Source organism: Centrocercus urophasianus, unplaced genomic scaffold (genome assembly GCF_019232065.1).
Source record: "Centrocercus urophasianus isolate 14NV4802_14NV808 unplaced genomic scaffold, USGS_Curo_1.0 seq_56, whole genome shotgun sequence".
NCBI lineage: Eukaryota > Metazoa > Chordata > Aves > Galliformes > Phasianidae > Centrocercus > Centrocercus urophasianus.
This window is the reverse complement of record NW_024885155.1, coordinates 85,940-100,246: the sequence shown is the minus strand read 5'-3', so window position 1 is coordinate 100,246 and position 14,307 is coordinate 85,940. Positions and strand designations below refer to the sequence as shown.

General features: G+C 56.5%; 3 protein-coding genes across 3 annotated transcripts in view; 2 read left to right on the top strand and 1 right to left on the bottom strand.

The window, feature by feature from the left end:
* Positions 1 to 4,756, top strand: part of SF3A2 (splicing factor 3a subunit 2) — a 5,125-nt gene extending 369 nt beyond the window's left edge. The window contains exons 2-9 of the mRNA XM_042836000.1: positions 626 to 801; positions 1,202 to 1,273; positions 1,599 to 1,645; positions 2,275 to 2,384; positions 3,026 to 3,075; positions 3,390 to 3,530; positions 4,027 to 4,095; positions 4,279 to 4,756. Coding sequence (XP_042691934.1) covers positions 676 to 801; positions 1,202 to 1,273; positions 1,599 to 1,645; positions 2,275 to 2,384; positions 3,026 to 3,075; positions 3,390 to 3,530; positions 4,027 to 4,095; positions 4,279 to 4,611 — 948 coding nt within the window. The 5' untranslated portion in view covers positions 626 to 675 and the 3' untranslated portion in view covers positions 4,612 to 4,756. The remainder of the gene's footprint in view (positions 1 to 625; positions 802 to 1,201; positions 1,274 to 1,598; positions 1,646 to 2,274; positions 2,385 to 3,025; positions 3,076 to 3,389; positions 3,531 to 4,026; positions 4,096 to 4,278) is intronic.
* Positions 4,757 to 6,065: 1,309 nt separating this feature from the next.
* AMH (anti-Mullerian hormone) lies at positions 6,066 to 9,594 on the top strand. Its single transcript, XM_042835997.1, has 5 exons — positions 6,066 to 6,609; positions 7,096 to 7,274; positions 7,942 to 8,065; positions 8,185 to 8,368; positions 8,531 to 9,594. The coding sequence occupies exons 1-5, from the start codon at positions 6,066 to 6,068 to the stop codon at positions 9,435 to 9,437; spliced, it is 1,938 nt and encodes a 645-aa protein (XP_042691931.1). The 3' UTR covers positions 9,438 to 9,594.
* Positions 9,595 to 10,908: 1,314 nt separating this feature from the next.
* LOC122169627 (cilia- and flagella-associated protein 251-like) lies at positions 10,909 to 13,237 on the bottom strand. Its single transcript, XM_042835934.1, has 5 exons — positions 12,644 to 13,237; positions 12,278 to 12,430; positions 12,125 to 12,190; positions 11,894 to 12,024; positions 10,909 to 11,658 (listed from the first exon to the last, which is right to left on the bottom strand). Exons 1-5 carry the CDS (start codon positions 12,828 to 12,830, stop codon positions 10,909 to 10,911), a joined length of 1,287 nt encoding a protein of 428 aa, XP_042691868.1. The 5' UTR covers positions 12,831 to 13,237.
* Positions 13,238 to 14,307: the final 1,070 nt, after the last annotated feature.

The following is a 14,307-nucleotide window of genomic DNA, read 5'->3' as shown; positions in this document are numbered from 1 at the left end:
TGTTCGTGGGGGGCTGTGAGGGATGAGGGGGCTTCGAGGTGGGCTTTGGTGCTCGCTCAGGGAATGTGGGTGTTTAGAGGGGATGGGGGGTGTTTGAGGTGTGACCGACCTGCTTGCGACTGGGGGGTCTGTGACCCTGTGTGAGAGGACAGGGGTGGGTTAGGGGTGGCTCTGTCCCTTGCTGAGGTAATGAGGGGTCTGCGGGGGGCTGTGGGCCTCGCTGGGGGAAGGAGGTGTTGAGAGCTGGCTCAGATCCTGCTCAGGGGCTGCGGGGGCTGCAGCTCTCAATGAGGGAATTGTGGCAATGGGGCTCAGGCCTTTAGTGGGGGAATGGGGGCTCCTGTGGGGGGGGAGCTGTGGCTCTCACTGAGCCTCACTGCGCCCTGGTGAGCAGCTGGGACGGAATCCATCGCCCTCTTTGTGGGGCTGAGGAGGTCGAGGGGTGTCTCCAGGAGCTCATTCCAGCTTTGAGTCGTTTTGTTCCTGCTCACTGGGTCAGGGCAGCACCTGGGGAACACTCAGGGAGTGCTTGCCGTGCCTGGGCTGTGTCCTCACGGCGGGGCTCCATGTGAGGCCCAGCTCAGGGAGCTGTTGTCACTCATGTGTCTTTTCTTCATCTTTCCAGACTTTTATTTTTTTTTCCCCTGAAGTCGCCGAAGCCCAGAAATCCCCACCATGGATTTTCAGCACCGTCCTGGGGGTAAAACGGGGAGTGGAGGCGTAGCTTCAGCCTCAGAAAGCAACCGAGACCGCAGGGAAAGGCTTCGGCAGCTGGCTTTGGAGACCATCGACATCAACAAGGTGAGCCCCAGTCCTGCAGGCTGTGTTGGCTGAGGTCAGGGCTGCACCTCAGTGGTGGGTGAGAGGTTTAGTGGGGATCTGTGGAGTGCAATAAATACTTCTGTTCCTACTGATGAGGGAGTCGAGCAACTTGTGGAAGGGCCAAGCAGAGGGACGCCAGCACCAGGCTTCTGTTGTGTTACATTCAGTCTTCTTGACACTGGTTCTTATTTTGCTGCAGTTGGGTACGGTGTTACCAGTGATCAAAACTGTTCTTGTTTCTTTTCTCTGTATTCCTAAAGCAGTGTTGTGTCAATAACTGTGAACTCAGTTCTTGCAGCACGGATCTGCTTTAGAATTTTGGTTGTTCAGTTATTCCAACACGGGTTTTGCATGTAACTTCTTAACATTCTCTTCCTAGGATCCCTATTTTATGAAAAATCACTTGGGTTCTTATGAATGCAAGCTTTGCCTGACGCTCCATAACAATGAGGTGAGTTGAGCAGCTGTCTGTCTTGATCTCCATGGCAACAGATATTTTAGAATAATGCCAGCTCCAAGTGCTGGAACCGAAGCTGTTCTCGTTGGCTGATTGCTGGAGGGGTGATGGGGGGAGCAGAGGCTGTGGATGTTAAGCATGACAAGTTTCTGACAGTTCAGCAGTTGTGAGCAATCTGCAATTTTTGAGTTCAATTCCGCTGTGCTCTGAGGATTAAAATACCTTTGTCAGTGTGAGATGTCACCTCTCATCCATAACAAATATCTTTCTGTTCAGGAACAGCTCAGTCTTCGTCTGACTTTCTTTCTTCTCCCCCCAGGGAAGTTACTTAGCACACACCCAGGGGAAGAAGCATCAGACCAATCTGTAAGTTGTTCTCCACTGTAGTTATTCTCCATTACTTAGGCACTTCAAAATTAGATTGTGAGCACCTACAAAACCTGACCTCCATCATGTAGCAGCACGCTGGGCTTGAATGATCTTCGTCTCTATCTGTTTCCTAGGCACTCACCAGCAGGTGTGAACTAGCTGTGCTCTGAACAGCAGTGCTGACAAGCTCCAGTTCAAAGCCAGTTATGGCATTTCTGAGGGAAGGGAGCAAAAGAGTTTTAAAGGAGATTAAATCTAGCTGTAAAGGAAGCTTCTTTGTGAATACAGCTTGAGAAAAGTTCATAAGCTTTAGTCTAAGAATGCAGGTTTGCTCTGCTGTAGTCATCTGGCTTGTGGAATTAATTTCCTTTCTGACTTCTAAGAAGTCATCTGTGGAGGTGGGCACCACTCTTAGAGGTGGGTGAGATGGTGGAGGTGACAGCCTGCAGTCAGGGCAAGGCCTGCAGAAAACTGGCCTCCCGTGGTGCTGGAGGAGGAGCAGCAGTTTCCCATTGTGCTCCCTGTGAAGTGCAGAACGCTGCCATGCTGATGCAGCTGCCTTTCAGCCACCCTTGGGAGCCGAGTGCTGGTAACTGTTTAACGTTGCACATTTCCAATGAATCCAGGGCCCGTCGAGCTGCCAAGGAAGCAAAGGAAGCCCCTGCCCAACCTGCACCAGAAAAAGTCAAAGTGGAAGTGAAGAAGTTTGTGAAAATTGGACGGCCGGGTTACAAAGGTTTGTCAGCAGGGCCTGTGGCAGCAGATGCCCTGTGGCTGCTGGAGCTTGCTTGAAGTGCAGAGCTGTGGGCATGAATTGTTCATCAGCTTTTTTAGCAGAGCTGTCCATAAATAAGATATGGGCTTGTCTCCTGATGTCCTTTATTGTTTGAATTGCCCATGGGATGTGTCTCTTTTGCTGACAGTCAAGTGGGAGCCATTTTAATAATAGATCAGTAGGGCTCAGTCTGTCAGCTCTCACAGTGGTCAAATGGGAGATGATGGCGTCGCTTCAGTCTCTCTTTTCCTTCTGCTGTGCTCTGCCATCTCTCACTATTGCTCACAAGTCACCCACTGGATGTATTGCTCAGTTTTTTCTCTCTGAACTCCTCGCTGTTTGATTTTGGCCTTCACTACAAGGCACGGCTGCTTTATCTCCCAGCTGTGCTCTGCAGTGCACAGTGTGTCAGTGTCTGTGCCCCACAGCAGCTGCATTTCAGCAGACACCCACAGGAACTTCGCTTGAAGACATTGTGGCATTTTATTTGATAAATGGGAAATAAAGTCCTGTCATATTTTGTTGTTTGGAGCTTCCTAGGGCAGAAGGAATATTGTGCTGACCTTTATGTCATGTACTAAGCTTTCTTCTTTTCTTTACAGTGACCAAACAGAGAGATCCAGAGACAGGCCAGCAGAGCCTTCTCTTCCAGGTAAGGTCAAATTCTTGGTTTCTGGGTTATCCAAGTAAAAGCTTGGCTAAATGAGCAGTTCTTTGCAAGACTCATGAGGTAATAATAAAATAGAAACAAAAAGGGCTTATCTTGCTACTCTGCTGCTGATGACTGTGTCAGCTAAATGGAAGAATCCATGATCGTGATTGTTGAGCTGTTTTCTTTGGCACCAGCAAGCTTTCAGTTGGGAGCTTCTCTTCTTCAGCTGTTCTTCCGTAGCTGAGGGGTTCCTCCTGCATGAGGGAGGAGTGCATAAGGGGGGGCATTGTAAATCTGCCATAATCCCCCCGCAGATCGATTACCCAGAGATTGCAGAAAGCATCATGCCTCGCCATCGGTTCATGTCGGCGTACGAGCAACGGATTGAGCCCCCTGATCGGCGCTGGCAGTACCTCCTGATGGCAGCAGAGCCCTACGAAACCATCGCCTTCAAGGTAACGTTTGGGGCTGACTGATGACAGAGAGAGCTCCCATATTTTCCAGGACATTGGTTCCCAGCGATGGCCGTCACAGACTTGCTCTGTTCTAGCCTTTTTTGGGGTTAATGGCCTGGAAAGGAAGGTCAGGAAGACGTGGCTGGAAGTTGTTAAACTCTGCTGAGAATTACTGGAGGACTCTGGCATGAAAACCAGGCTCTGCGTTGAGCTTTGGGAGCCGTTGAATTCTCAGTGTCTGGCGCAGAAAGGATCCTCCTGGGCTCTGCTCTCAGCCTTTGTGCAGATGTTGAGAGGGGTTTTTTCTGCCTGTCCTTGACCGATAGGGAAGTAACTCAATTCTTTGCTGCCCCCACCTCTATCTAATAACATCCGAGACGAGCGCATCTCACAAAGGCCTGGAATAACTGCTTATCTGGCGGGCTGTGGTGCTAGAAAGGGCCACGGAGCTCATCTGGTGCTGCTAATAATAGCTCCCTGTTCTTCTTTGTTGCAGGTGCCAAGCAGAGAAATCGACAAAGCGGAGGGAAAGTTTTGGACCCACTGGAACAGGGAAACCAAACAGGTAGCTGGAGCGTGGCAGCATCTTAAGGGTTGAAGGGGGAGGGGGGGAGGGCAGAGCCTGGGGGAAAAGGCAGTGGAGTCGCATCCATTTGGGCTTTGGCGCTAAAGTCGCTGACGTGTGATGGCACAAAGTTGTCCTGAGAGCTGATGGTTTCCTTCTCTTCGCTCTTCTCCCTCTCCCCAGTTCTTCCTTCAATTCCACTTCAAAATGGAGAAGCCCCCAGCTCCCCCCAACCTTCCTCCTGGCCCTCCGACCGTGAAGCGGCCTCCTCCACCTCCGCTGATGAACGGATTGCCCCCCAGGCCCCCTCTGCCAGACTCGATGCCTCCACCTCCTCCGGGAGGGATGACTTTGCCCCCCATGCCACCCTCTGGACCAGTGCCGCCTCCTCCAGTGCCACCTCAGCTGCCACCGGCGCCCGGCGTCCCTCCCCCTGCTCCTCTGCCACCCATGATGAGACCCCCCCTCCCCACGGAGGGGCCGGGCACTATTCCCCCTCCGCCTCCCTCCAACTGAAGCCTCTCCATCCCACCGGACTCATCTGGCTCATAGCTTTTTATATGCAGGTCACAACTGATTGGGGTAAAATAGTCTTGTTTTGTATGCCAGTGATTTTGACTAGATCCTGTAGATCCATTAAAAGGTTTTCACTTTTGCTTTCTCTCTTTCTTCCCTTGTAATTGGTTGAAATCTTGTTGCGTGGTCGCTTTATTTTGTCCTTCAGCATGTCAAGCATTCCCCACCTGGTTATGTTAGCAAAATGATCCAAAGAGGACACAGAAGATAGGAGCTCCCCTGACGCCTCAGTCAGCTGCCAGAGCTGCGTTTCCCCATCCTGACCTCACATGTATCCCATAATGACCAATGAATCAGTTGCTATTCAGCTAAAGTCCTTTAACCAAGTTGGCTGGCCGTGGGCACGCAGAAGGGACTCGTGTTTTTGGCAGAATGATGGGGAGCACAGTGCCCTACGTGTGCAGTTCTCTGTCTTCCTGCTCGATTGCATTCACAGTCAGAGCCTCCCTCGTGCTGCGCTCACAAACCTTGGTTTTCCTCCCAGCACTGAGCTCCGTACAGCAGCTCGGATGGCAGCCAAGCACAGAAATCTGCTTTCTCTTTGAAGGGAATCACTTCATGCCGCTTCTCAAGAGCCCTTGAAAAGCACGGGGTGAGCTTTCAGTGGCAGCACAGAAAAAAAAATCCTCCCTCCCTGCTGCTCTCTGGGCTGTTGATGCCCAACATGGGGCCTCCGTGCCTGAAACAACTGGGCTGAGCCTCCTGCATGCAGGCCGTGTTTGGGAGCCCTTTGGGTCTGTGTGCTGGGGCTGTATGCTGAGCTTCACCCTGCACGAGTCCTGGGAACACAGAACAAGGCTCTGCTCGTGCTTGGGGGCCTTGCATGCGTACATTGGCACCTGTTAGGTGCTGTTCTGCACGCTTTGTGAGGCTGGAGGCGTGCACAGCCTCTGTGCTCTGAGGGGGAGGCGCCCAGTGGAGGGAGCTTCGGGCATTTCCTTTTCCCAAATGTCTCCCCCTTATCTTCACCCTCTCCCCCAGGTGTGCACAGCCTGCTCCTCCCAGTGTTGCTGCTGATGGGGATGGTGTGCGCCAATCCCTGCGAAACCTCCGGCCCCGATTCCACCCTCCTCTCAAAACAACTCAAGGACACGCATCCCTACAACCAAAGGGAAACAGCTTTACAGTTTTGTTATTATTATTATTTTTTTTTCTCTTCTTTCTTTTCTTCAGTTTCCAATACTGGATGCTAAACCCAAAAATAGAACAGAAAAGTTCCTCTGACCCGGCCCTCCCTCCTTTGCAGCGGGGCAGCAGCCGTGTTTCGCAGGGGAGGTGTGTTGTGCCTTGGCCACTCAAGGCCACTGCTTTTAAAAGGGAGCCGTGGGTCCTGCTGCACACAGAGGTGCATCGGGCGGCTCGGCGGCTGCTCTGGGTGCAGTGGAACAAGGAGGATGAAGGCGATTCTCGGGGTGCTGCTTCCATACCTGGTGCTGCTGCTGCTCCGCTCCGCAGCTCTGCCGAGAAAAGGGAGCCATGGAGCAGAAGCTGTGCTGGGGCAGAGCCTCTCAGAGGAGGTGGAACTTGGAGCAAAGAAGGAAAATGTGAGCAGAGCGCGACCCGGCTCGGCGGTGAGACTGAAGATGGCTGCGGCTTCTCGCCTCCTCCCTGAGTCTGCAGCAAGCTGCACACAGGCCGACGGCTCCAGCTTGCAGCCCTGGCCCCTGGGGGGGCTGGAGGGCCCCGTGTGCCGCCTGAAGATGGACCGCAGTGAGGTCCACCCATCCCACGTCGAGGTGGTGGGGGTCCTCACCCGCTACGAAAGCACCTTCATCAAGGTGCTGCGCGCCGGCTGGAAGCACTGCAGCCCCGAGACCTTTGGGCTGTGCCCGGGTGGAGATGCACAAAGTGTGCTCCGAGCGCTGCAGCAGCTCCAGGAGCACCTGGCAGGGCCGGGGACGGGGCTGCAGAGATTCCTTGTCCTGCATCTGGAGGAAGGTAGGAGCTGGAGGGTCGTGGTGTGGGGAAGGCCAGTGCTATCGATGGGCCTGAGATGGAGGTGTGGGTGAAGAGTTGGATTTGCAGGTTGGGTTTGCTTTAAGATAAAGCTGTCCAATAGATCCTCTCCTCATGTATGTGTGTCAGAAGCTTTCATAGCACTGAGAGCCTGCGTGCAATGAACAACCAGCGCCGCAAAATCAGCCGGTTCTGCACTGCTCAGTTTGGTTCTGGAGCAGCAGCATTTCTCCCTTACTGTCCCAGTCATTGAAGTTTCATTCTATTCTATCCAACTGGGAAAAAAAACAACAGTGGTGCTCGGGGATTCCCCACCAAATGGACCGTGCTGCCCTCCATCACCTGAAGCACTCATAGTTTGCCACTGCTCTGAGTGATGTGAGGAGCAGTGCTCAGCCCCTGAGCGCCTTCCTCTCCCTTTGCACTGTTACGGCTGCATGCTTCACCCACCCTGTTCTCTCTTTGCAGTGAAATGGGAAGCACAGGCCAGGCTCTGGTTCAGGCTGCCGTTCCATGTGGAGGTGGGGCAGGTGCTGGGAGAGCTGCAGGTCGCTCTGCTGCTGTTCTACCCGGGCAGCCCCACAGGGAGAGGGGCTGAGGGCCGCCAGGAGCTGCTGGTGGAGGGCATGGGGCTGACACAGGAGCAGGTGGGTGACCTTGGGAGGCAGGGGGAGAGAGGGGACCTTGGCTCTGCTTGCCCAGCAGCTTCCCATCTCCTTCCCTCCCCATCCCCTTCCAGCACTTATCCCATCCTATTCCTTTCCAGCATCTTTCCCATTTCCTTCTAGAGGTTTGCTCATCCCCTTCCCTTTCCTTCCCTTCCCTTCCCTTCCCTTCCCTTCCCTTCCCTTCCCTTCCCTCCCCTCCCTTCCCTTTCCCTTCCCTCCCCACCCCCTCCCAAAGGTCTCTCTATCCCATCCTCTCCCTTTGTCTTCCCCACCCCATCCCAGTACTTTTCCCACACCCTCTCTCCCACTGGGGCAGTCCGGGCAGAGCAGTTCCTGAAGATGGTGCTGTTACCCTGTCCCCAAGCTGCTGCCAGGGACAAAGGAACAACACCGAGGGGTGCTCAGCCCAAACTGGAGGTGCTCATCCCATGCTCTGGGGGGGCACAGCTGCCCCCATGCCCTGCTCCCTTCCCTCCCTGTTCTCCCCAGCCTGAGACCAGTTCGAGAGCCTCCTAACTCCATACCTTGGGCTGGATCAGTGCCTGGGTGCTTGGGAAACAGGGACTGGTCTGTAGAGGGGTCTTGCTGACCCCCGTGATGCCTCCTGCGGGATCTCAGGGGCTCTTGTGCCTTTTGCTCCCCACAGAGCCTTTGCTTCACTAGGGATACCCAGTACCTGCTCCTCAGAGCCTCGGTGGCTGCTGTGACCAGCAGCAGCAAGGAGCTGAGCTTCCAGGTGTCCCTGACCATCAGGCAACGCGGGGATGGAGGTAGGTTTGGGGACAGCCCACGGGAACAGTGGTGCTGATGGCTGAGTGCTGGGGACCTGGCAGTGATGAGGGACTGGGGGGGTCCTGCAGCACTGTCCCCACTGTGTCCCCATCTCCAGGTGCCCCTCTGTCCCTCATGGAGACCCAGCAGCTCCTCTTTGGCTCCGATGAGAAGTGTTTCACCAGGATGACGCCGGTGCTGCTCCTGCTGGCTGGGTCAACACCTGAGAATGATGCTGCAGCTCCTTCCTCCTATCTCTCTGCCAGTGGGATGGTGGATGTGGCTCCCTACCCACAGCTCAGGTCTGTGCGTGGAAAACCATGAGGGGAAAGGGGAAAAGGGCACTGTAGTCCCCCTTGTCCCGTCCCTTGGACCCTGGTTGGGAAGATGCATGGCACACCAAGGTGGTTTGGAGTGCTGTGCCCCAGTCCTTTACACCACTGCGTTCTGTGTTCTCCCCACAGCCCACCCCATCCTGGCACCGCAGGGCTGCCACCCTCCACCACTGCCATCCCAGCCAACACCACATCCCCAACGGCAGGGGACAGCGGGCAGTTCCTGGGTGTGCTGACCCTCTTCATCCGCCGGGTGCTGAGCCCCCGCAGCGAGCCGCCCACCCAGCCCAGCTCCCAGCACTGGTTGGACTTCCAGATGATGGAGACGCTCCCGCACCAACTGCTCAACCTGTCGGAGACGGCCGCCCTGGAGCGCCTGGTGCAGTCAGAGGAGCCCTCGGTGCTGCTTTTCCCCCAGGAAGGCGGCGTGGGGCTGGAGCAGCATTTTGGGGACTGGCAGCCCGAGGGGACGGTGCTGCAGCTGCTGATGGGCAAACTGCAGGCTGTGATCCATGAGCTGAGGGACATCCCGGAATTCCAAGCCAACACAGGGCTCTTCCAGCACCTCCTGAGCTTCTGCTACCAACCTGCAGGGCCGGCTGCGGGCGGGCAGCCCCCAGGTTCGGGGAAGCTGCACGCATTGCTGCTGCTGAAGGCGCTGCAAACGGTGCGGGCGCGTTGGCAGGAGAGGAGGAAAGTCCTGCGGCAAAACCGCAGCGCGCGGCACCAGGCGCACTGCCGGCTGCAGGAGCTGACCATCGACCTGCGCGACCGCAACTTCATCGTCATGCCCACCGTCTACGCGGCCAACAACTGCGAGGGGCCCTGCAAGCTGCCCCTCTCCACCCGCGTGCCCGGCTACCACTCGCACACCGTGCTGCTGCTGGGCATGCAGGAGCGGGGCTCGCCGCTGCAGCGCGCTCCATGCTGCGTGCCCGTCCGTTACTCGGACCAGCTCATCATCAGCGTCTCGGCCGACGGGTTGGAGGTGCGCAAGTTCCCCAACATGGTGGCGGAGGAGTGCGGCTGTCGGTAGAGGTTCCCACCTGCAGCCCTCGTGCGGTGCTCCTGGCTGGGATGGGAGCATCCCTCCGAGCGCCTCTTCCTCCTGGTTTGCCTCCTAGTGTTGCTCTGGTTCTGTTTTTGTTCTGTGGGGTTGTGCTGCCCTACAGTGACCCATGGCTGCGCCCATCCCTGAGCCCTTGGGGGCAAAACCCCCGGTTCCACTCTGCTGTTCCATGGGGTCCCGTCCCCACACTTGGCCATGGCAATGGCTGCGGTGCTGGGCTTGCTGCTGGGTGCTGCTGTGCTGCTCCACGCTGTCACCGCTCCCCAGAGCACGGCAGATCCCATGACATGTCTTAACATTAATAGTGTTAATGACATCAGCAGACAGAGCCCGGCTGCCCTGTGCCAGCTCCCAGCTGAGCTCCATGGAACCCCACCACCAGGCTGAGCCCCTGTGACAGGGGCACAGCCCCCCACCCCCTCTGTCTTTGCTGTGCGTTCTCTCTTCACAACACACAAACGTATCCAGAAACATGGTATATATATATATATATTTTAAGACATTTAATACCTTCTTAAAAATGAACATCGGTTTGTTTTAACCACTACTGGTTTAGCGAATACTGAAACCCGCTGCAGTCGGAGTCTCCTGCAGTTGCTGCAGCACTGTGTGGTGATGCTCGTGTGCTTTCTCCCTAAAAGCAGCTCTGCGGGGCAGGACCTGAGCTCTGGTTCTGAAGCTTTGGGCCCCCTGCACTGGGGCCACGTGTCCACGCTCCGAGGGCAGCCTGGCTTCCTTCACCCAGAATGCACTTCTCTCTTTGATTTGTTTTTTCAATAAAATCATTCACTGAATTAAAGAGCTACCAGGGCTGCAGACCCCTGTGTTTGCCAGGAGTGCATCCTTGCTCCTTAGGTGTCAGCATGGGAGACAATGAGCTGCTGCTGCAGCTGGGGATGGAGGGTGGCACGAAGCCCAGGGGGAGCAGAGCTCATTTCCATGCTCCCTATGGGCTGCCTTCATCCTGGGGAGTCCTAGAGTCCCCACAGAGGCTCATGCTGGGCTGGGTGGCCAATGTCCCCACAGGCATGGCAGGACCCCAACGTCCCCGTTGGCAAAGCAGAACGCAGTGTCACCATGGGAACAGCAGGATCAGTCACTCGTGGGCACAGATGAATCCCATCATCAGAGCAGGACCCCAGTGTCTCAATGGGCACAGCAGACCCCAGTGTCCCCATCAGCACAGCAGTGCCCCTTTGTCCCCATGGGCACAGCAGATCCCAGTGTCCCCATCAGCAGAGCAGGACCCCAATGTCTCCATTGGCACAGCAGGTCCCAATGTCCCATGGGTACAGCAGGACCCCAGTGTCCCCACTTTGCTTGCAGCCACCCTGGCTATGGGGACAAAGGCTGAAGGCGTGGTGGCAGCAGGGGGGTCCAGCAGACAGATGGTGGCCGTGTATCCGTGGGGCCGGGCCCAGTCGGTCCCTCGCAGCCTTCAGTCACGCCGCCGGCCCTCTCGCGCCCTGTCCCTCCCCGATGGCTCCCCGGCCCTCCTGCCCCGCTGCTCGCCCCGTGGCAGCCCCCAGTTCCTCCGGCTGCTCTCCTGCCGCTCGGCTCTGCCCGCTCTGCCCTTGCTTCCATCCCTGCGCTGCTCATCCTTCTCCCGCCGGCTCTCCTTCCCCTCACGGCGTCTCCTCTTGTGTTGCTGCTGCTCGGGCTCTCTGTGCGCCCGGGGGGCTCTGGGGGGCTTCTCCTCAGGACTCCTGTCCTTGGGACGCGGCTCCCGACGGCTGCTCCTCTCAGCTGGGGCTGCGCGGCCCTCCTTGGGTCTCTCCTCCTTCTTTGGGCCACGCGGTCTCTCCTCCTTCTTCTCTTCCTTCTCCTCTTCCTCCTTCTCCTCCTCCTCCTTCTCCTCCTCCTTCTTTTCCTTCTTCTCTTCTTTCTTTTCTTCCTTCTTCTCCTCCTTCTTTTCTTTCTTCTCTTCCTTCTCCTCCTTCTTCTCTTCCTCCTTCTCCTCCTTTCTCTCCTCCTTCTCTGGGCCTCGGGTTTTCTCCTCCTTCTCCGGACCTCGGGTCTTCTCCTCTTTCTTCTCTGGGCCCCGTGGTTTCTCCTGGACCTTCCTCAGCTCCACTTTGGCTGTTGGCTCCTGAGGTTTCTCTGTGGGCTCTTCCTCCTCTTCTCCAGGCTCTTCCTCATGTCCTGGCTCCGAGCGGCCAAACCACTTCTTGAAGATCCAGGGCTCGGCCTGGGAGATAGCGGTGTCACACACTTCATGCCCTCTCCATCCCTCCCATGGAGGACCACAGAGCCATTCCGGTTGGAAAAGACCTCTCAGATCCCCAAACCTGACCCCTGCCTACACCCACCATGCCCACTGACCATGACCCCAAGTGCCACATCTCCATGGTTCTTTAACACCTCCAGGGCCCATGATCTCCTCTGCACCAGAGGATGCTGTCCCCCCACCTTCAGCCCCATACCAGGTTGCTGTCTGCTTCGTCATCATCGTCACCGTCATCGTCACCATCGTCATCCTCCGGTATGCTGCTCTCAGGCGGGACGGGCTGTGGAGCCACCACCTCTGGGACCTCCTCCTTGGGGATAATGACCTCTGGGGATGGAGAGCAATGAGCCACAACCCAAGCCCTACCCTACCCCTAACCCTAAAACCCCAGCAGCCCCTTGTGGAACCCACCCAGCTCTGAACTCACCATGGATGGGAGCTGCTGGGGGCTCTTGCTTGCCACTGCTGACACCGTCCCTGGGGCATGGTGGAGCTGGAAGAGAAGAGGGGAAAGAGGGCAGGGGGTGGAGGTGGCAATGTTGAGGTGCAGCCGTCCTGGCAGCACAGGGACAGCGCTCACCTTGGAGCACCTGGAAGCTGACGCTGAGCAGGGCGACGATGGAGGCCACCAGGATGCACTTGTTGAGGGTGAGCCCTTCCCAGATGAGTGGCTCCTCCGTGGGGTCCAGGCTGTGGGGCTCCACTTTTGCTTTCACAGGAAGGCTCTTGGGGACTGGGAACCCAAAGGAACTCAGAATTACCAGAGGTGGACCCTGACACCCCCTGTGCAGCCTCACAAGGGTTGCATCAAGTCCCGTGGGGTTCATAGTGCAGAAATGGGGGGTTCCATCCCCAACCCATCACCAGATGGTGCCCGTGGGCTGCCTGGGGACATGGGACAGTGGGGCAGTGTTGGGGTTGATGAGGATTTTCCATGCACTCCTACCTGCAGGCACCGTGGCGCTGCCCTTTGCTCCCACCTTCTCTGCACTTTTCTCTCGCTTCTTTTCCGTGCTGTGCGACGTCGGCTCAGGCATGCTCAGCTCAGGGACGTCCAACTGCTGCTCAGGGACACCACACCGGGTCCCCACCTCCTTTAGGCCCTGTGCAAACAGGAGCAAACGTGGGTGCATGCACAAGGTCAGGTGGGATGGGGGTCAGCTGCGTGAACCCTCCTAGAGCCAGAGCCAGAGATGCTGAATGAAGCTGGGGATGAGCGGATGGAACCAGCCCCTGTTTGCAGTCCTGGTGGCTACTAGGGCCAGGCTGGAGCTTTGCTAGCTCCTCCCTGGTGCCTGTGTCTGTATCTCTGAGCACGTTGGGATTTGATTATCTGCTAAGATGGTTTTCACCACTAGCTGGCTCCTTGCTGCAGTGTTGGGCTGCGCCTGAGCAATCCCAACCCTTGTGGGATCCGCCAGATGGGCCCCACTATGGGGACAATGCCTGGGGTCTGGGTTCGGTGCTGGCTGCCTGCTGCCCTGTGTCACAGTGCTGGATTGGTGCCACAAGTGAGAACTGCCACTCAGTGACAGCAACAGCTGGGCCATGAGGGCTGTGCTTCCTGCTCCCAAACTCTGCAGGAGGGACCTCTCTGCTTCCCAACCTGCAAACCTCTCCAGGGTGTGCACCTGAGGATGCCCAAACGCTGACACCAGGGCAGGATGCAGATCCCAGCCCACCACCACTACCAGCTCCTGAGGGTGGTGCACTCCATGTCAGGTGGATTGTTTTGTGCTGTTCCATGCAGGCTGGGAACAGAGCAGCCCCTGGGCCATATACCACAACCCTACACAGACGCAGGGACTATGCCCCTCATCCCCAGTTCAGGAGCTGGCCTCACCCCTTGGCTGAGTCGGCGAAGGTTTTTTCCCAGTAACCCTCTCCATGACCCTTTGTAAGCCCTGATCCCACGACAGGAGGGTCTCAACTCTTGTCCAAACCCACCAGGTTGCAAGGTGGAACCACAGGTGTCAGGGTCCCAATCCTGTCCTGCACCCAGTTTAATCACTGAAGCATCCAGTCTTCATCACAGTTGGTGCAAATGGGAACTGAGACACCACCTCCCTGTCCCGATGACGGACCCAAAGGCACCAGCACACTTACAATCTATGGCTCTCCCCACCGCTGCTCCCCGGCACATCAGCACCTGCAGAAGACAAGCAGAGCGTGGCACTCAGTAGGATGCTCACCTTCCTGGGCGAGATGAGGGGGACAGTGGCCTCTGTGCCATCACCCACATGGGGACAATCAGCCTGGTGGGCACAACATCACCCCAAAAGCACCACCCCAAGGCCGTGGGCTTCCGGGATCTGCACATCCCATCCATCATCGGGAAGAGGAATTTCTGCCCCATCTGAGCCAGATTTAGTTTATTTTTCCCTGGTGGAACAATGAATGCTGAGAAAAAAAAGCACCAATTCCCAGGCTGGAATCTAAAACACGACATTGGAACACAAATAATGATGAGCAAACTTGGTGGCTGAGAAGCAATGGCTTGAAAGATCTTGGCTTTCGACATGGCATCAAAACAAGACTTCTGGTTCTGTTTTAGTTACCTCAGTCAAGGCAAGCTGGCCTGTGCTCCCCTGAGAAGCAGAGCATCTATTG